General features: G+C 40.9%; 3 protein-coding genes across 7 annotated transcripts in view; 2 read left to right on the forward strand and 1 right to left on the reverse strand.

Moving 5' to 3' along the window:
* The window catches only part of MYLK3 (myosin light chain kinase 3), a 48,551-nt gene extending 42,904 nt beyond the window's left edge, over positions 1 to 5,647 (forward strand). For 4 of the 5 annotated variants that reach the window (XM_081806635.1, XM_081806637.1, XM_081806633.1 and 1 more), the window contains exons 10-13: positions 1,070 to 1,198; positions 2,366 to 2,518; positions 3,666 to 3,798; positions 4,755 to 5,647. In XM_081806635.1, the coding sequence (XP_081662761.1) occupies positions 1,070 to 1,198; positions 2,366 to 2,518; positions 3,666 to 3,798; positions 4,755 to 4,814 (475 nt within the window). In that variant the 3' untranslated portion in view covers positions 4,815 to 5,647. The remainder of the gene's footprint in view (positions 1 to 1,069; positions 1,199 to 2,365; positions 2,519 to 3,665; positions 3,799 to 4,754) is intronic. The other variant, XM_081806634.1, reaches the window with a different exon arrangement.
* A 5,593-nt stretch (positions 5,648 to 11,240) lies between these two features.
* Positions 11,241 to 18,353, reverse strand: ORC6 (origin recognition complex subunit 6). The gene is made up of 7 exons (XM_006750680.3): positions 17,898 to 18,353; positions 16,483 to 16,612; positions 15,122 to 15,285; positions 14,612 to 14,701; positions 12,999 to 13,111; positions 12,452 to 12,520; positions 11,241 to 11,809 (listed from the first exon to the last, which is right to left on the reverse strand). Exons 1-7 carry the CDS (start codon positions 17,960 to 17,962, stop codon positions 11,682 to 11,684), a joined length of 759 nt encoding a protein of 252 aa, XP_006750743.1. The 5' UTR covers positions 17,963 to 18,353; the 3' UTR covers positions 11,241 to 11,681.
* A 56-nt stretch (positions 18,354 to 18,409) lies between these two features.
* VPS35 (VPS35 retromer complex component) overlaps positions 18,410 to 21,902 on the forward strand; it is a 28,914-nt gene continuing 25,421 nt past the window's right edge. Inside the window, exon 1 of the mRNA XM_081806638.1 lies at positions 18,410 to 18,526. Within this exon, the coding sequence (XP_081662764.1) occupies positions 18,524 to 18,526 (3 nt within the window). The 5' untranslated portion in view covers positions 18,410 to 18,523. The remainder of the gene's footprint in view (positions 18,527 to 21,902) is intronic.

A 21,902-nucleotide genomic window follows, 5' to 3' on the forward strand; every position in this document is an offset into this window, starting at 1 on the left:
GTCCCAGGATCGAGTCCCACATCAGGCTTCCTGCTCAGCAGAGAGTCTGCTTCTCCCTCTGACCCTCCCCCTCTCCTGCTCTTTGTCTCTCATTCTCTTTCTCTCAAATAAATAAATAAAATCTTTAAAAAAAAAAAAAGTGGAACCATACAGTATTTGTCTTTTTGTGACTGACTTCTTTCACTTAGCATAATGTCCTGGAGGTTCACCCATATTGCAGCATGTGTCAGATTTGCCTTATATTGTAAGGCTGAATAATATTCCACTGTATGTATCTACCACATTTTACTTATGCAGTCATCTACCGATAGACACTTACTTGGGTTACTTCCTCCATTTGGCTATTATGAATAATGCTGCTATGAATATGGGTATGTAAATATCTCAAGATTCTGCTTTCAATTTTTTTGGATATACACCCAGAAGTGGGATTGCTGGATCATATGGTAGTTCTATTTTTAATGTTTTTGAGGAACTGCCATACTGTTCTCCATAGCAACAGCACCACATTACATTCCCACCAGCAAGGGTTCCAGTTTCTCTACATCCCAGCCAACTCTTACTATTTTCTGGTCTTTTGTTTGTTTGGTTGTTTTATAGGAGTCATGATGTGCAGTGGTATCTCATTGTGGTTTTGATTTGTATTTTCCTGATAATTAGTGATATTGAGCATATTTGCTTTCTCTAATTCTTACTGTCATCTCACCAACCAAATTGCTCACACCACAAGAGCAGACCTCCACAGACAGCTGCTATCCAATTTGTTTGTGCGTGTTCATGTGGCTACATGCTGAATAAGATATATTGATCATCTCCCCTTTTCATGTTGTAATTGCTTGGAGGGAGAGGGCTGTGGTTTTCTGGTTCTTCCTAGTGACTTAGGAAAGTGAAGTTGGGGCCAAGGGTATAATGATTCCTCAGTAAACTGCATGTGGTGGGTTAGGAGGTCCAGACAACATGGCAGACAGGAAGGGTTGGGAATGTCTAGCTCCTACCTGGAATTAGTCCCAGCCTCCACATCTTCTCTCAGGGCTCACTCCCATGGCCCTTTGCACCCCCTCTTCCCCAGGTACAAGCCTCGGGAGAAGCTGAAGGTGAACTTCGGCACTCCAGAGTTCCTGGCCCCAGAAGTTGTCAACTATGAATTTGTGTCCTTCCCTACGGACATGTGGAGTGTGGGAGTCATTATCTACATGCTGTGAGTGCCCAGGAGCCTGGCTCCCAGTGAGAATAGGGGCCATCTGTCTTAGTTTGGGTATCCTTAGAAGCAGCAAAACTTTGAGTGTGAGTCGTTTGAGAGGTGTTCCCAGGGAACAGCGACAGAGGAGTAGGGAAGTGAGACAGGGGAAGACACCGGTAAAGCATGTGCTATTCAGCCACTTACCACTGTGGGCAAGTGGAGTTGAATCCTGCAGGGAAGTCTGGGATCCATCGTGGAACAGCCCTCCAACAGTTATTCTATCTGAGTGGGGAGGGAGTTGGGGCATTTATACACCAACTCTTATCAGTCATTGCTTGTGAGCCGATGCCGAGGGCACTGGTTCCCTGAAACTTCCGGGTGGATAAAGCAGCTTCGCCTGGAGAGAAAGTTCTCCAGCCAGGAAATGCAGGTGCTGCAGTACAGCAGAGCAGTAAGGAGAGGAGATGGACAGGGCAGGACACTGGCTGCTGCATCATCTAACCTTGTCCCTCCTGCCCTGCGCCGTTTGCACGGAGGAAGCACTGAGAGGAGCTATGTACACTGACAAAGCATCCTCATCTCTCTGTGACTTCCCTTGGCTTTTTCCTCAGAGGCCCAGTCAAGTCATGCTTTGCTCCCAGACTTATCATTATGGTACAGTTGCTACCATGTGTCCCCACACTTTGTATGTGTGTACGCATCAGGTGGGGGAAGTTTGAGGCCCAAGGCCAGACAGTTAGACTGTCCTGTCTCTCTGGCCTCACTCTAGAAGGACCTATGGAAACCAGTTTTCTTTTGGGCCCTGAGGCCTGGGGTAGTCTGTAAACTAGCCAGGCTGTCTCAGAGACATGCTAAGGTATTTTTAAATTAATATGTAACCTGATAAGTGGACATATTGGACTGGATCTCAATTTATTCTTCACTTCAGGCTAAAAGGAAAATAGGTGAGCATGATTGGGGATTTATTCAAACACTCTTCATGCCTCTAAATTTTCAGTCCTGCCACTTCTTCCCCTAACAGAACACATTGGACTATCTCCTGTGGAGAAGTAATGGGGTGCTTTTCTTGTGAACCCTCTTGGTTCTGGTTAATGTTGCTTGAACCTTGTAAGACCTCTATCCTGTTGTCGCGTGTTGGCAGATAATGGCCTTCTACAGACTGACGGTCCTTTCTCTCCTCTGTAGACTCAGTGGTTTGTCCCCATTTCTAGGGGAAACAGATGCAGAGACCATGAATTTCATTGTGAACTGTAGCTGGGATTTTGACGCTGACACCTTTGAAGGGCTGTCGGAGGAGGCCAAGGACTTTGTTTCCTGCCTGCTCGTCAAAGAGAAGAGGTACCGTACCTTCATTGCTCGTCATTCTCAAACCATTCTGATGGGGACCACCCATCTGGGTGCTGTGAATATTAGGCTGGTGCTGGGTGTCCTCTGGACCAACTCTGTCCAAGGTATCTTAGTCCGCTACCTCTTCAGAGCAAAAAAAAGTAGCAGGGAAAGAGATGGAGGAAATCAATTAAAAAATAAACAATTAGGAGCATAAAATCTAGACAGAGTTTTAGAAAGGACCACATATATAAATTAGTCCTACTGCCAAGTTATCACTTTTAATAGGTTAATGTTGAAAAAAAGTTGAGATATGCAGATGTTCTTCCCCAGAATACAGACCAGAAAACCTCATTTGTTGAGAATGAAAGCCTACTTTGTTTTCAGCAGCCATATCCAAGTCATGGGTGGAACCATGGAGTTTTCTGATACTCATCAGACATAAAGAAATAATTGCAAACGACCCAGGGTGAGGCCCAAGAGTCTGGGCTCTGAGACAGCCCACAGTTCCCTGGCCTTTACTATTTTGTTCTTTCTGATGGTGAAAAGTTATGAGAGGAAAAGTATTTTTAATTCAGATGAACAAAACTGACATTTTTCTCTGGAAAGAGAGACAAGCTTCTTTCAAGGCTCATGTTCTTTGACTTCTTAAGAGCAATTCCAGGCCCAGCTGGCCTTGCTACTCCGTGCCTCGATGCCCCGCTCTCTGGAAGAGATGATTAATCACTGGGATACAGTCCCTCTACAGAGGGCAGGGACATTTTGCTGATGACTTTCTTGTACTTCTTCTTCTTTTTTTTTTTTTTTTAAAGATTTTATTTATTTATTCATGAGAGACAGAGAGAGAGAGAGAAGCAGAGGGAGAAGCAGGCTCCTAAGGAGCAGGGAGCCCGATGTGGGACTCGATCCCAGGACTCCGGGATCATGACGTGAGCCGAAGGCAGACGCCCAACCGTCTGAGCCACCCAGGCGCCCCGACTTTCTTGTACTTCTAAGGAGGGGAATTTTAGACATGAGGAGTTCCTTTTTAGTATGTGGCACGAATCTCGCCAGATGATTAATCCGTTCCACTGACTCAGGCTTCCCACCCAGCTGAACCATCTTCTGGACAACCAGAAAAGGCAACCCTAACTGACAGTTTCAATTTCTCTTTTCTCAGCTGCAGAATGAGTGCCACACAGTGCCTGAAACATGAGTGGTTGAATAATTTGCCTGCCAAAGCTTCAAAATCCAAAGTTCGTCTCAAATCCCAATTATTATTGCAGAAATACATGGCTCAGAGGAAATGGAAGGTATCTGTTTTTTCTTAGGAAAGGCAGCATTTGTCTTTTTAATGTGTCCTTTGAAAGAAGTGTAGCTAAGTTTTTACTTATATTTTCATTTTAAATAGAAAGATTATTTAGGAGAAAAAAGTATCTTATGTCAAAACCTGTTACCTTGATTAAAAATGCCACCGACCAAAACCAACTGGCATAAAAGTGGCATTAAGTTCATACTTAGGTGGACACTTGTAATGACAGAATGAAGTTTGAGCATGTGTTCTCAATGACAATAATAGTGAAGGGCTTGGAACTTATTGCCTGCAGCTTGAGATTTGATTCCTCCATGTTTCAGAAAGAGGGGCTGGGAAAACCCTATTAGGTTGTAAAAGCTTCATATTTTTGTTTACAAATAGAACTCTTCGGTACCATGAACATAAAATCTGTCCCAAAAACATCTGTCCTCCAGGAAAGTGGCTTTCCAGCATTTTGATATCAACTCAGATCCTCACTAAAAATCAAAAACAAAAGCCTTTACCTAGAGAACCAGTATACAAGGATACAAATACATACGTACACATATGAAATAAAAATATCCCAACGTTTGCTAAACAGTGTGATGCACTCAGATATTTTCTATTCTGTGGTATTTGTTTTCATTCAAAAAAGTGCTGGTCATAACCCACCAATTTGACTTCATGACCCACTGGTGGGTTGTGAATCACAATTTGAAAGACAGTATTCCAGTGGGCTCCATTTTTCACATGAAAGGGGCAGGATAATGTATTTTCTCACTTCATACTCGCTCCAGAATGCCCGAGTTGTGTGGCTGTTCTACTAGAATTTTGCCACAAATTTGTTTTCTCCATTAGGTTCTCAGTTTTGAACAAACCCAAGTGGCTAAACTTGTTTAAGTCCTTTTATTTTTTCTTCTTAAAGCAATTGGTCTAAAAATATATTTTTTCTTCTTTTCTCTCCTTAACATCAAGAAACATTTCTACGTGGTGACTGCTGCCAACAGGCTAAGGAAATTTCCAACTTGTCCCTAATTCTCAACTCTGCTGCTCCCATGGGCCCAGATGGTGATGAAGTGATGACTCAAGATTTTTAACAATCCAGTCTTGTACTAACATTGATTCCACTTATTTTGTAGAGAAAGGTTATGGCTCTTGCCTTCCTTGTGAATGAAAAGTGGCTGTAAGGAAAGTGACCTACAGACTTTTTTCTGCCTTACAAGATCATACTAAGTTGAAATGCTGTGTTTACTTTTCAAGTATACCTACTTTGGGTGATAAGCGTAGGCATGCTTTAGGTAGGTAGGAAAGCTTCTACTTTGTATATGTCAAATTTAAAGTCCAAACTTACTCTGATTAAAGAACTTAGTAGACTATTACACAGGGTCATGTTATTCAGTGTTATGCCCTCCAGTACAAAGAATTCTTAGAATTTTGATTTGCTCAAGTGTGAGCTGACATTTTACTGTACTACCCTGCTCTTGTGGAAAGCAACGTGGACTTAGGGCCATGATCCTCAAACTTGTTTTCACTTGTGCTCCCTTTTGAGACTCAAACCATGCATCCTTTAATATTCTTTGAAACTTCAAAATATACCACCTATCCTGGGTAAATCAGAACAATGATTATTTTGAATGTGCTTTTTAAATCTATACACACCTCCACCCTCTCCTAATTGGCCCTGTCCTGGCATTGGTAGTCTCACTCCTGGCCTCCCTTCCTCAGTTACGAACTTATGGTCTAGTAAGTCTGGAACTGATATGCAATATGTAAAAGATAAGAGTGTAATGATGTTCAGCTTTCTGAGAGAAACACAAATGGTATATCATGAGACAATAAAATGCTCTGCTACTGCTTTGTTAAGGATATACCACTCTCAGTGTTGTCATTTAACTTATAAAATGACTAACAAGAAGTATTGTAAAGTAAAGAATGCTTTTAATTTCCTTGCTTCTAACCTGATTTTTGTGCTATCCCCATGAACTTCTCGGGTCAGCAGTTTTAATTACTTTTAGCTTAGTTTTTTGGTTTTTACTTTTAGTTTTTAATTAGCCATGCAACAGTTTCACAGCCTTTCAGGATTTTTGTTCAAATAAAGACCCTGCTTTTTTTGGCAGAGGATGTGGGTGTGGGGAGGGAGGCAGAAGGTGGCGAGGTGAATCCTGCTGCTGCAGTTCTCACGCTGTAACTTTTCTCTGGAAGGCTAACTCTTGTCGAGAACTAAGATTTTTCAGTACCAGCATATGTAAGGCCTGCTCCAAGCTGGCCAGCCAGGGGATGAACATCAGAAGAGATAGGTGCTGAAAACCTCCCTTTCATGGGAGAGTACAGTAATTTGGTAAAATGCCTTATTTTAAAACAAATTTCTTCTCCGAAAAGGTTTTATGAGGGCAGCCTCCAGAAGGAGCCAGAGAGGTGACCTTATAATTCTGTCAGGTACCGTGTCCTCCTTTGGGGCTTCAGACTCTTGGGAATGCTATGAATCTTCTCCCCAGAAAAATGTAGTTAGCTATCTTGATCTAGAGCAGCAGTGATAGAAATATTATATGAGCCATATACATAATTTTAAAATTTCTAATAGCCCCTCTAAAAAAACCCTGGTGAAATTAATTTTAATAATTTAACAATAAGATCAAAAACACTTCAATTTGTAATCATCATAAAAACTATTGATATTTTTTTTTTCACACAAATCTCCAAAATCTGATATGTATTTTACACTTAAAATACATTTCAATTCAGATACGAGGTTTTCATCAGACATGCTTAGTTTGTATTTAGATTTCATGGAACTTACTGTGGAAAAATATACTCACATACTCAAGTTGTTTGAAACACCTCAAATGTTTTCTAATAATTAGGTATCCATTTTTACATTTAACTTAAATAAAAATAGGAATTCAGTCCTACAGTTGCATTAGCCACATTTTCAGTGCTTAATAGCCACATGTGGTTAGTGGCTTCTACATTGGACAGGGCGGGTATTGAGAGAATCCTTTACCTATCAGATTTTTTTATTTTTCCCCTGTATGCTGTTATTCTTTACCTAGAGTCCCCTCAGGAGAGCTTTGTTTAGGTCAAGCCCACACAAGTGAGAGGTAGTATGATTTTAGCCTCCCTTATCTGAACTTCAAGGGAACTTATTTAAAGCTTTAAATTTTGGGGTATTTTCAGTTCTCTACTTTGCTGGTATTTTTAGATTACAACTGTGCTGGCATCAACTATTTCTAATGGATTTTCCATTTGAATGAATAGTCTTTGGAAACTGCTGAGCAGAGAAACTCTAAAAGGTAGTCAGGACCCACTTTTTTTTACCTGTTAGATTGGTGTGCTTGTGGGGAAAATGGAATTCTTGCACTTTTGATGGGTCTGTATCTAAATAAAAGTCATACCCACACTTTTACCCTGCAATTTCCTTTCTAGAAATTTATCCCTCAGCAATACTTGAACAAGTGGACAGAGTTTTATGCAAAATGTTTACTGTAGCACTCTTGCTAATGGCTGAATGAAAACAACCTCATATGCCTAGCAGTATGATTTTAGTTAAATAAATTTTGCCACATCCATATAGGGAAATACCTTGTAGCTGTTAAACAGATCTAGATGTACTGAGAGCCACCTTTTATTACAGGAAAATTATAGAACATATATATAGCATCATCCCATTTGTGGAGAGACATATGCTTATACACGCATTAAAATTTTCTAGGATATGAAAGAAACTTAACAATAGGGTGTGGAGTGTGGGTGATGGGGAGAGGGGGAATTCCACTTTTCACTTTATAACTTTCTGAATAATTGAAATTTTTTTTTTTTACAATGAGCATCTATTGCTTTTATAATAAAAAATCAGCCAACACAATGTCACGTGGACATTGTTTTGACCTTGATTTGAGAACAATAAAAATATTTTAGAGCCCTCCAGGGAAATAAAATGTTAAATTGCATATTTAATAATACATAGAACTTTAGGGGTACTTGCGTGGCACAGTCAGTTAAGTGTCTGACTCTTGGTTTCTGTTCGGGTCATGATCTCAGGGTCCTGGGACGGAGCCCCGTGTCAGGCTTCACACTCAGCACAGAGTCTGCTTGAGATTCTCTCTCCCTCTCCCTTTGCCCCTCCCACTCATGCTCTCTCTCCAAAATAAATAAATCTTAAAAAAATAATATATAGAATTTCTATTAATTTTGTGAGTTATGATAATGGCAATGTGGTTATAATGTAGGTTAAATGGCTTCAGGAAAAATGAATACAGTTAAACAAATGTGGCAAAATCTTTGTTAACTATTGGGTCTGAGTGATTGGTACAGGGTTTCATTATACTGTTCTACACATTCGAAAATTTTCATATAAAAAGTTTTTAAATCAGTTAAATGAACACCATGAGGAGGTGTTAAAGAACTGAGTTTCCACAAAGTCTTTACAGTAGTTCTGAAACATACTCACTGGGTAGTAAGCATCCATCACTGGGAATGGAAATGTGTTGGAAAATTGTTGTCGAAAGAATTGCTTTAAGGCAATCCCCACCCCCTACCCCAATTAACTTAAGAAATAACCACATAAGAAATAACTATGTTTCAGATAATCAAAATAATTACCATCACCCGCTTTTAAGGCATAAAGGGGAAAAAAAGTCACAAACATAACTTCTATTTACTCACATGGAATCAACAGTGAAAAGGCAATCTAAGAAGTGGGAGAAAATATTTGCAAATCATGGATCTGCTAAGAAGTTATTATCTAGACTATATAAAGAATTCCTACAATTCAGCAACAAAAAAATAAACAACCTGATTCAAAAATGGGCAGAAGACTTGGGTAGGCATTTTTCTATAGATGATAAACAAATGGCCAGCAGCACATGAAAAAATGCTCATTAATCATTGCAGAAATGCAAGTAAAGACCAAAATGAGATACCACCTCATATCCATTAGAATAAAAAAACCAGAAAATAAAAAGTGTTCAGAAAATAAGTGTTGGCAAAGATGTGGAGAAATTGAACTCTTGTGTACTGTTGGTGGGAATATAATATAGTGTAGCCCCTATGGAAAACAGTGTGATGGTTCCTCAAAAATTTAAAAATAGCATTAGCACATGATCCAGCAATCCCACTTCTGAGTATATATCCATCCAAAAGAATTGAAAGCTCGGTCTCAAAGAGATATTGTACACCCATGTTCATAGCAACATTATTCAGGTGGAAGAGCCAAAAGGTGGAAGCAACCCAAATGTCCACTTACAGATGAATGGATAAACAAAATGTGGTATATCTATACAATGGATTACTATTCAGCCTTAAAAAGGGAATTCTGACACATGCTACAAGAATGAACCTCAAGGAATAATGCTAAGTGAATAAGCCACTCAAAAAAGACAAATACTGTATGATTCCATTCATATGAGGTACCTATCTAGAATAGACAGATTCAGACATAAACAGTATGCTAATTGCCAGGGGCTGGGGGAGGGAGGTAGAGAGTTGTTTTTTTTTTGTTTTGTTTTGTTTTTTATTTGAGATAGAGAATGAGACAGAGAGAGAGAGCATGAGAGGGGGAAGGATCAAAGGGAGAAGCAGACTCCCTGCTGAGCAGGGAGCCCGATGCGGGACTTGATCCCAGGACTCCAGGATCATGACCTGAGCCGAAGGCAGTCGCTTAACCAACTGAGCCACCCAGGCGCCCCAGAGAGTTGTTTAATGGCTGCAGTCAGCTATGCAAGATGAAAGAGCTCCAGAGATTGGTTGCATAACAATATGAATGTACTTAACACTACTGAACTGTACACTTAAAAATGGTTAAGATGGCAAATTTTACGTTAGGTGCATTTTACAATTAAAAAAAAAAGTGAATGTGCCCAATTTTACTTGGTAATGAGTAGATTGCTTTGGCCCAAAGCCAGAAATCTAAATCCTGGCACCAAATAAAAAAATTATACACTTTCTTAAAATAAATGAGGAAAAGGGGCGCTTGGGTGGCTCAGTTGGTTAAGCGTCCGACTCTTGATTTCAGCTCAGGTCATGATCTCGGGGTTGTGGGATTTAACCCGGTCCCATTCAGGGATCCACAAAGAGTCTGCTTGTTCCTCTCCCTCAGCTCCTCCCCCTGCCACCCTCCTCCCCACCACTTGCACTCTCTTTCTCAAATAAATAAAATCTTAATAAAAAAATGAGGAAAAAACTCACTTATCCATTTTAGATCAAAGTAATAACAAGAGCTACTGTTTAGTGAATGCCTTCTAAGTGCCATGTACTTTAGAAATATTACCTTTAATCCTCACAAGGTAGAAAATATCTCTATTTTATAAATGAGGAAACTGAGGCTCTTTAAGGTTTTGAAATTTCCATAGGGTAGAAGTGGCAGAGTCAGAATTTAAATGCACTGTAATTGCTTTCAAAGTTCATGTTCATTCCCCTCTACCATAGGGCTTGCTGGATATTAAGCTTGTGTTGGGATCCTTTGATTGTGGTATTTCTTTCACCTTAGCTGCTAAGTATCTAGAATTAAAAAGGTCAGGGGAAGAAGAGAAATCACTCTTTCAGCACTCCAGGCCTATGCAGGAGGTATTTATGCCTTACTTATAGCAGATAAAATGCAACCACTAGTATTACTGATACCATTCTGAAGGTTTTTTGTTTTTTTTTTTTATAAAGATTTATTTATTTGACAGAGAGAGACACAGCGAGAGAGGGAACACAAGCAGGGGGAGTGGGAGAGGGAGAAGCAGGCTTCCCGCCGAACAGGGAGCCCGATGCGGGGCTCGATCCCAGGACCCTGGGATCATGACCTGAGCCGAAGGCAGATGCTTAACAACTGAGCCACCCAGGCGCCCCCATTCTGAAGGTTTTTAAAATTTGGGTGTAGTCTCTTTATTACATTCTTTATGGAAATATTTAATTAGACTATGTATTCTTAATTTTAGTTAAAATCATGCCTGGCATGTTGCCTCAGAGCCCCTAGCAACTTATCTTCCACAAAGGCCCTTTCCTATAGTTTTAAAACAAGGAGTATTTAATAAGGTTACATTCTTCAGCATGTGGATTTCAAAGAAAATAACCCTCAGTCCATCTGACTTTTTAATATGCTGCTAGTGTGTAATTCATTACGTGAGACATTTATATGTGAATTTCTCTCTATATTCTAACATTTGCTAAGTACTTACTTATACCAGGTACTGTGCTAAATGTTTTACATGTATCAACTCAGTCATACCTCCAAATTATTCCATGAAGTAGACACCATTCTGAGTCCTACTTATAGATGAGGCATAAAGAAGTTAATTAATTTGCTCAAGGTCTGACAAGTAGTAAGTGGTTGAGCAGGGTCTTAAACCCAGAAGTCTGATTTGAGAGTGAGTTTGTGGTCTGGTGAGCAGTATGGTTCAGCATGTGGCTTTTTTCTACTAGAGTAGACAGTTTTTGGCATAGCAATGACTCCCAAACTGATGACAAGGGCAACCTGAATGCATATAAAAATAACATTTATTAACTTAGGCTGTACCATACACTGATTTAGTCAAACCATGAAACTTACATAAAAACCCAAGTAAAATCCTTAAGACTCCATTCAACCTGAATTTTATATTCGGGATAGGACAGGAAACTATCTTTTGCTTAAAACGAAAGAGCAAAATGGCTTCAATTCCATTTTGTAGGAATGCATACCTGTGGGGAGCCAAGGCCATGCCAACCAGGCACTGTGCCTGACCTAATGAATTTGCTGCCCATGTCACCAGCCAGCCTGCCGCCAAGAGCTCAGCTGCAGTGCTTGCTTCTTTGCTATTAAGGCAACAGCCTTAGGATCCTTGTTATAAAACTTCAAACAAAATTCCCAAGCTCTCACATCTTCATTGAGGTGGCAGATGTACTATTGGTTTGCAACCCAAGGTAGTCTAGAAGCTGCAATCACTCTGTTGTAGCCTTTTGTGCTTTGGCAGCATTTTCCAAAATTTTCCTTTTCCATTCTTCATAATCCTGTGTCAGATCGTCATCTTCTTGCAGTTTATGTGAGCTTTCTACTACCTTCTCTGTTTCTGTAAGAGAAAATTTTCAAAAGTGTTTCAAAATTCTTATGCTGACAAGTAAACAAGTAAACTTGTTTGAAGGATCTAATTAGTTAATTAAAAATAGGGACTATCATGCTGAAATGAAAAGTGGAAACAGCAGCTAACACATCAGTTTTTTGCTTATACCCCAAGCACTCCACAACGTCCTGTAAGTAGTTAGCATTTATCAAGCACTTACCCTGTGCTTCAAGGCACTGTACCAATCACTTCAATAGCATCATCTCATTCAACCCTCACCACAATTCTATGAAGTGGGTGCTAATATTAATCACAACTTTATAGATTAGGAAATGAGGCTTACAGAAATTAAGTGACTTTCCTAAGTTATGGAGACAGTGGGTGGTAAAGTAGGATTTGAACCTAAGCAGTCTGGCTTTAGATGTGTTCTTACTTATATAGTATTTCTTTTTTTTTTTCTTACATAGTATTTCTGTTAACTTCTGTAAATGACTACTTGGAAAACTGGTCTTATCAAATGATTGTCTTGATTTATTTAAAACCTGACTTTTGTCAGGCAAGTAGCACAGGACTAGTCACTGCATGAAACCCACTGTACACCTAATCCCATTGCACTAATTTCAAAGTCTGTCCAGTGTTAGTATGCCTTACCCTTTGCTAGAGGTTCAGCCATTGTCTTCTTTTTCTTCTGTGGTGGAGCAGCTGAATCTCCAGCCTCTCCTTAAGGAAAAAAACATGTGTCATCAGGGCTAAATTTTCTCCTATTCTCAATTTTTGTAGTTGGGCTTATTTTGGATCACCAAAAAAAAAAAAAAAAATTAGACACCTTGACTGACCAAATACAAGGATAAAGAGAAGGCAAATGATCTTGCCCTTCTCTTCCTTGGTTTCTCTTGTCAGACTTAAGAATCTTTTCTATTCTAGTTTATGTATACGGAGGCTGGCATTTAACATTGGAGCATGTTAACAGAGAATCTGTTTTTTCAGGCATGGAGTCATACAGTCACAGGTGTTTTAAAGGTTATTAAGCTACTTTACTTGAAAAACAAAAAAATCTCTCACTAAAAACTTACCTGGTCTTACATTAAATACAGAATTCAGAAAGCGGCCATTTTGCAAGTTTGAAAATATTAAGACTTTTACCAGCTGGCTTACATTTTCAGATGACACATTCTTGAAATATGGAATGAATACTCACTATCAGCCTGCTGCCCAATCTTCTCTAATTGTTTACATAGTCGATCAAATATGGCTTTTTTTACACCAGATGTAGCTACCATTTTATTTTTATCCACCTTTAGCTTTAGAATCCTACAAAAGAATTTGACAAATTACTGTTTTTAAGACCAATATAGTTATCTTCTCTGGCCAACCAAATTATTAACTTATTTCCTTTCCACCCATGCTTTATGAAGAGTTCCCAACTGTTTAGTTTTCCCTTTATTCCAAACATATATTATTAGCTATAACTATGTAAACTTGTCTTTTAAAGCTATTTAGTTGTTTATTGGACTGAGTCAAAATATACATGAGATCTGCTATGTAATAAAAGGGGCGCATAGAAGACATTTCTCTTGAAGCTCTAGTGCTTCATGCCTCAAAGAATTCTTTCTTAGTGAATCTCAGATGTTAATGATTTGCTGAACTACTTACCACTCCATAACAACTACTAATGAAATATACAAAACAGACTTCTTATTTAGGATAATAGATCAAGTCAAACCTTTCTTTGCTCAGTGTAATTTGGTTTCAAAAGTGGGGTTACTTGTCAATATTGTTTTTTCCAATAGCAGCCATACTCCTTCTCTATATACACATATCTTTGTTGAATCAAAGGAACATTTTCTATGAATGCCAATTAATCGCTCCTAAGTATGTGGCTAATAGAGCTAAACAACCAAAATTAGAGGCTGGGTAGTAATAAACCCAGTCTTTAAGGGCCAACTACATTTTATTTTCTTTTTTTAGAGATTTTATTTATTTATTTGACAGAGAGAGAGACAGCACAAACAGGGGGGAGCAGCAAGCAGAGGGAGAGGGAGAAGCAGGCTCCCTGCGGAGCAGGGAGCCAGATGTGGGGCTCAATCCCAGGACCCTGGAATCGTGACCTGAGCTGAAGGCAGATGCTTAACTCTCTGAGCCTCCCAGGCACCCCCACCTTTTATTTTATTAAGGAGTTTTCCAGCAAGATAAAACAAGACAACTTTAGAAAAAAATAACAATTATTAATAATTCCAAGGTAACATTTCGGTATGCACAAAGATAACCCCAAATTTTAAGATCCAGATGTAAACATTTATCATTGGTGTTTTGTAAATTATTTGAAAAAACAGTTGCAATCAGTACTTTAAAAAAATGTATGACTGGAAAAATCACAAACAACAGTTTCAATGACAGATTTCATCACTTAAAAAAGGTGGAGCCTGGGGGTGCCTGGCTGGCTCAGATGAAGAGCATGTGACTCTTGATCTCGGGGTTGTGAGTTCGAGCCTTACGGTGGGTGTATAGATTACAAAAGAAAATAAAAAATTTAAAACAAAACAAAACAAAAAAGGTGGACCCTGAAAACAGAATACCCTGCTTATATATATAGCTGCCATTTGGCAAGTAGACTTCTGGCAATAGGGGTTCCAAATTGTCAGCTATATTGTGGGATAAACAGAACCTGGTCACTCGGCCACTATTTCTAATATTATTTATATGGGAAAACATGCTCTGAGTTGAAATAAACTGTAATTAGAAGCCCTTTTTGGGAATGGGAAATCTATTTGTAAATTGTGGACTTTCCTCAAGGTTAAAAGGCACACTTACTTGCATGCTGACAATAATGCAGCAGTGGTGAAAAGTGGCCTGGATAAGTCGAGATCCAACTGCTGTGTTTGCGGAAGACTGGATTCATAGCTAAGGGAAAGCAGTATTTGCAGAATTATTTGTTAAAAAATATTATTTCAAAGAGACTGAAAATGTAAATCAGAATTTGTAAGCTATTTAAATGTACAAGATAATGCATTATGTCACCTTACCATATTATTTTTTTTTTTTTTTTTTTTAAAGATTTTATTTATTTATTTGAGAGAGAGAACACATGAGAGGGGATAGGGTCAGAGGGCAAAGCAGACTCCCTGCCGAGCAGGGAGCCCGATGCGGGACTCGATCCAGGGACTCCAGGATCATGACCTGAGCCGAAGGCAGTCGCTTAACCAACTGAGCCACCCAGGCGCCCCCATATTAGTTATTTTTTAAGACTGAAAACAGGACATTAGATAATTCTGCTTTATGTATCAGTATAAATTTTCAGTTAAGGTTCTTTATGCTTCATACCTTTGCAATATCTTTGAAGCCATGTTCACTGCTTCTGTACAGCTAAACTGTACAGCTAGGTCTCTTATTCCAATATTTGATTTCAGGCCCAGTAAACACTCAAAGGATTTAAGACAGCTCTGATACATCTTCTTGTTCAAACCAGAAAGTTTAATTAAATAAGCCTTTGAAAGAAAAAAATGCACTAATCATAAAAATTATAATCATAATCATTCTATATATTGGTGCCCTTAAACACTTGTTTAGTAAGTCAACTTTTCAAAATTAATTAATTCTGTGGCAAGTGGCTCTATCTAAAAGTTTAGCTTCATTTAGTCAAAAGTCAGTAATCACGTCAGGCAGAGCTGAGCACTGCTCTCAAGGGGCTCACAATAGACAGTCATGCATAAGCACAGATAATTTAAAAAACAAGTGTTACTATAGCCAAGCTGTGAATAAAAACACAGGAGACACATACATGGTCACCTGTTTTTCAAGGAAAATGCCAATGTGTAATTCACTGGGAAAAGGAAGGAGGGAAGTAGTGGGAGTGGAGGTGGGAAGGATGAGTGTGTGGAGGGGAAAGGGAGAGAGGGAAACTGGGAAACAGGAGGATCAACAACTGAGGGAAAGCAACACTGCCTGGGAGAGTCAAGGAAAGCTTCATAAAGGATGTAACAACAAGGCAGAGTCATGTAAGACAAATAGAAGCTTGTCAGAAAAGAAATGCAGGTAAAAAAAAATGCATTTGCAAAGCTGTAAATCATTAAAGTGAATGGTCTGTTAAGTAAATAGTGTAGCTTGAGGTTAGTGTTCAAGAGAAGCTGGAGAATTTGACAGTAATGGGGAGCCAACCCATTGGGAGCTAATGGTGTTTTTAATACCATCATTATGTGATATGTACTGTTAAGTGTGTTACATATAGTATATGGTTTAATCCTCACAGTCTAGTGAAATGCATATTCTTATCCCCACTTTATGAATGAGAAAACGAAGCTCACAGAGCTAGTAACTGGTGGTATTGAAATCTGGTCTCAACATCGAACTCTTCCTGACTCCTAGCTTGTGCGCTCAACCACTGTGATACTAGAAGAAAAACACACATTGGTTTTAAAGCATGCACTTCAGGAGGATGCTAGCAGTGGCATAAAAGATGGTCTTGAGTAAAGAAAGAGATGGCCAAGAAAACTAGATAGTAAAGGAAATTTTCTGCAACTCGACAAAAATGATTTTAAAGTTCATCTAGAATAATCATATATGACAATAGCCAGGAAAATTCTAAAACACAAAAGTTTTGAGTCTAGTCCAACCAGAAATTAAAATGTACAATTAAGTTTCAATGTTGTAGAGGATTATTTAGACATTCAATGTGACCTACTTACTCTGTCCAAGGGGCACTTCATACAGGCAGCTGCAAGGTCCAGGCACATGACTGCACTGCTGGTTTCTGTGGTATGTGCAGATAGGCCATTACAGTTCACCTGGGACAGTCGCAAGTACTCCTCTGCTTTCCTGGTTATAAAGGCAACATGCTCATTGAAACTCTTTTCCAGAAGTTTGTTCAACACTTTGGTAAACAATGAATACAGCAGAGTGGATTTCATTCTGGGCCTAACTCCTATGCAAGTTTATGTGGGGGTGGGAATGAAAGGCACATCCTTTGGAGTTGTGGGACAATGTTTTCTAAGACAGAACCAGCCCTGACTTCAGACTCCACTGTGCTCAAGTACTTTTAAGCAAAAGTGAGTTCAATTTCTTACAACAAAACACACCTGCTTTCATCCTTCCATTACTGGGACAAACATGAACTTATCAGAGACGCTGGCAGTTATACCAGGGTTCCTTCTTTTTACCCCTTCCTTGAAATCAGTGATACCAAACTTTAATGTACAAGACAATCACCTTGGGGCTTGTGAAAACAGATTGCTGGGTCCTATCCTCAGAGTTTCTAATCAGTAGGCCTGAAGTGGGACCCAAGAATTTGCATTTTTAACGAGTGCCAAGACGATAGTGATGTTGCTGGTCCAGGAACCACATTTTGAGAACGGCTGTTCTAAATGATTACGGAGTTCAGGAGGTCTTACTTCAACTCTTTCAACAAGTGCTTTCCTTCCCCTCCCTCACTTAACTGAGCAGCAAGCCATTGGGCCTAGTCTTGCTCTTCACACTTCAGCCACAATAGTTTTATTTCTAACCCTGGATTATGCAAAGGGCTTATGCACAAGCTGTTGTCTCAGTTTGGGCCGCTCTTCCCACATCTTCCCATGGCTGGCACGTTCTATCAATCGGGTCTCAGCACAAGTGGCAGCCCTTCCGAGGCCTTTCTAAGATTTTTTTTTTTCAAATTTTTATTTAAATTTTAGTTAGTTAACATGTATCTAGGATGTTGTTGTTTTTAATGAAAAGCAGCCGCCAGGGCGCGCTCTGTGCTCCTCCCTCCCTCGACTCGGCACACCACGGTTTCGTTTTCCTCCTAGTTCTCGCCGTCATACAGTGACCTCCAAGGAGGTCTGCACCCCGCCGCTGTAAACAGACCGTCAGTAAGTATCTGCGGAACGACCAAAGATCGACTTTCCCCGTCCCACCACCGTGCATCCCACAGAGCCAGTTGTTCCCAAAGACGTCTACAATCGCCCCGTCTTGCCAGTTGATATAAGCCCACTGCTGGGAAGTTCTTGAGATAGGGCCTAATGCCACCCGGCTCCAGCGTCCCCCTCTCACTCGGCGCAGCCGCCCGACACGCGGGCCTCGCCTGAGGACAGTCCAAGGCCGCTGAGGTGTACGCCACCAGACCCACCTCAGCACATCTGGCTCGGCAATACCCAAGCGCGCCGCTAAACGCCGGATCAGCCCAGACTCCATGGCGCGGAAGACGACTCGCGCGAACCGCTGCAACGCGACGAAACCCGCGCGCAAACGCCGCGTCCGCCAGTGAGGGCCAGACCCCACCCCTCTGCTGCATCTGGATTGGTTGACGCGACGAGAAGTCGCGCTCGCTCCACAAATCAAGCCTCGTCTTCCTTTTGCTCATGCGCACCACCACTGCACACTCCTGGGCCGGTGAACAGTCCTGCTCCCCCTCCTTCCATTGCTCCCGTCTTGACAAATTCCTCAAACGATGCCTTTACTTCCTGCTGGCTCCTTCCTACCACCAAGAGATACCCTGCTACTCTGCACTTTTCTGCCCTCTCACACTGTGGAGAGACTGGCTGGCACCCAGGTCCGTCAGTCCACCGATAAGTGGCAAGAGCCAATAAACACGCGAGACTTGAGTTCCTAGAAGCGGGCCAATCGAGGAGCCGCCTGCGGGGGTCCGAGGGCGGGGCTAAAGAGGGCGGGGTTTGAAGAGGCCGCTGCGTCACCTGACCACGCGAGGCTCCGCGCCGGGTGGGTGCTGCTTGCTGCAGGCTTAGGAGAGTCGCCATGGTGAGTGTTGAGGGGCGGCGAGCGGCGGGCCGATCCCTCTCCCAAGCCCTGCACTTTCCCACCGCCCTGGAGCCTTGCGGGCGGAGTTGGTGCCCCGCAGCCCGATCAGGACTAAGACCAGCCGGGCTTGGCCTGCGGGTTGAGGACAGGCCGGGGAAGGCCGCAGGCGGGCTGATCCGAGATCGGGGTGGGCGGTGGCTCCTGATAGCGGCGGTTGCCCAGGAATGGGACGGCCTTTCTGAGGGGGTGTCTCGGCCTGTAGGCTCTGAACTCCGTGGAGGCCTGCCGCCGCCTCTGATGGAGTCGGCCACCACCGCGCCTTGAGGGGACGGGTCTGAGAGTCAGGCTGGGTCGGGGGCGTGCGAAGGGCCTGAGACTCGGGGTGGCGTCGGGACCCGCCCAGAGGTTGCTCTCTCGCTGGCGTGCGTTTCCACCTTTGTGCCTGATAGTGCTCTATTGGCCTCACGCCCTTTTCTTGTGCAAGAAATACCTACTGGAGGGTCCAAATGGTGCCCTGCTCTTTTTCGGCCTCATAGTCCCGTTCCATTGCGGTGTTTGTCAGCGAATTCTAGGGACTCGCTTACGTGAATTTCCTGGAAGGACTCATGCTGTCTGATATCCATTAGTTCTGATAGAGAGAAAGGAGACTTTTTGTTTCCTTTAATATTTGTTCATTGGACACCCTGGCTCTCTTACATGTCTCCCCATTGATGAAATCCAAGTATTTTATTTGCTGGAAGTAGGCCTTCGTTCTTGTTAGCGCCTCTTCGTGATGGCAGCAAATCGCGGTGTGGCTGTTGGCCTGTAAACTTGAACTTCCTCAAAATGTGAATCCATGTGCCTAGTTTTCACAAAGGCAAGTTGTCACTTGCATTTCATTAGCTTTTGACATAGTCTGCAGTGTATAAATAATGTTTTTGAATGTTGGTGTGCTGTATGGCAATTTTAATTCTCTCATTATTTACTTCATGTAGACAGGTTTCTTTAAATCTGTAAGCCTGGAAACAGGCTTCACTTTAGATGTGTTAATGCCAGAAAGTAGGATTAAATGTTTGACATGTACTACTTTCATATACTGTATTGCCATACAAGATGATTTTGTTTATTTCCCAGAATTTTTACTATTGGGAAGTAATATAAGGACAGTGTAAAAATTTAACTAGGGTTTGTCTGTTTCTCTGCATTTATGAATTGATATTTACAGTGTTTTATAATGGAAAGCACTTAATTGGGGATCTGCTATACATCTTGGTTCTGTGCTAGATGGACCAGTTTGGAGCAGTGAGCAGGACACACAGTCTTGTCCTCATGAACATTTTTGAGAAAGGAAACTTGGGTATCAGTCTTGTCACAGTCACTGTTTCTATGACTTGGGCAAGTCATTCAGTCTTGAGTCTCACTTTTGCATCCGAAAGTTTTTTTGTTTTTTAGATTTTATTTATTTTTGCTTCTTTGGCACTTCCCAGTCCTAAAATTCTGGGATCCAATTCAACTCATCAAGCATCTTGTATGCCTTCTAATATCATGGACTGCTGGGCACTAGAAACAAACATAGTCCTTGCTGTCAAATAGCTTAAGAGTCTAAGGGGGAGATATGCTTGTGAAACTTAATGTAATACAGTCTGAGGATTGCTTTATTAGCACTGTCAGCTCAGTGTTGTGGGGTCATGGAGGGAGAAAGGGGGCTTGAAAAAGACTACAGAAAGTAACATGTGAACTGATACAGGGAGGAAGATAAGCAGAAATTCTCCAGGTGGAGGGGCGCCTAGGTGGCTCAGTTGGTTAAGCATCTGCCTTTGGCTCAGGTCATGATCTGGGGGTCCTGGGATTGCGCTCTAAGTTGGGCTCCCTGCTCAGTGGAGAGTCTGCTTCGCCCTCTTCCCCTACCCCTGCTTGTGTCGCTCTCTCAAATAAATAAATAAAATTTAAAAAAGAAAAAAATTCTCCAGGTGGAGAAGAAAAAGTGTTGCCAGTAGATGAAGCTGGGAGAAGTGAATATTCACGGTGTGTACCAGCATAGAATTCCTGGGGAAATGTATTGGTAAATGAAGTTGGAGCCAGTTTAGTGTTCAAATTATATGTTCCCAAGCCCTCATCATCCTTAATGCTCCCTACTTCAATTGTAATTTTGTGGCTTACAATTTTAAAAATAGTATTTTCATTAAATGTGATGAAATTCTGTGTCTTTGTGAGATTGGTTATTTTTGTTTTATAGTTGATTTACATTCTGTTGTTAGATTACATCTGCAGCATATCAGTGAAGAGATGGATCAACAAATGAGTTGCTAGGATGGGTGGAGATAATTGCTTGTATCTGAGGGGGCATAATAATAATGGTAACACTTATAAAGTGTTACTAAGTGCTAGGCATGTTCTGAGCTCTATCTGTGTCATTTCATTTATTCCTCATAATAGTAATATAAGTACTCTTATTGTCCCTTTTTAATAGAAGAGGAAACGAATGCACATTGGTGGAATGGAGAGTAGTTTTATAACTGATCTGTCCATGATGGATCACTTTCTCTGAACCTTACAATGATATAGACTTAGGAGGACTGTTTGTCCTAGGTCTCAAGCTAAAGTGAGCCTAGTTACAAATGTTAATTTGATCTTGTTTCTTTAGTGTTTCCATTTTTCTCTCATCCATGTAACTGATAAGTACAAAGTCATTTGTAAATGGAGAACTACTTCCATAAGTGAGGAGACGTTGATTACCTGGCTTGTGTTTAATGATAGCATGTTCATAACAGTTCTTACTGTTTTTGCTTTATGTGACAATTCCCAGGAAGGACATCAAGACACTCCCTTAGAATAGCCACATAATGACTACATTTGCATAACTACATTGTCTTGGGAGTGATATCTAAAAATACATTTCTTTAGGGATGCCTGGGTGGCTCAGGTGGTTAAGCGGCTGCCTTCGGCTTGGGTCATGATCCCAGGGTCCTGGGATCGACTCCCACATCGGGCTCCTTGCTCAGCAGGGAGCCTGCTTCTCCCTCTCTCTCCCTCTGCTTGTGCTCTGTCAAATAAATAAAAATTAAAAAAAAAATAAATAAATAATTAAAATTCATTTCTTTATCATAGCTTTAGTTCTTCATTTGTAGCCTACCTTGTAATAAGTCTGTAATTTTCTATATTTTGTATTTGTTTCTATTTTAAACCCAGTTGATACAAAATAGAGTTCTGCTAAGGTTTTGTTTATAGATCACTGAATCTAGTGGATTCTATACAAATATTTTTAGAATTGTTTGCAGTCTCTTTGTTTTTGTTTGTTTGTTTTGTTTTTTAGATTTTATTTATTTATTTGCCAGAGAGAGAGAGAACACACGAGCACAAGCAGGGGGAGCTGCAGGCAGAGGGAGAAGTAGGCTCC

The sequence above is a fragment of the Leptonychotes weddellii genome, chromosome 16, assembly GCF_054177405.1.
Source record: "Leptonychotes weddellii isolate Sample4059 chromosome 16, ASM5417740v2, whole genome shotgun sequence".
Classification (NCBI taxonomy): Eukaryota; Metazoa; Chordata; class Mammalia; order Carnivora; family Phocidae; genus Leptonychotes; species Leptonychotes weddellii.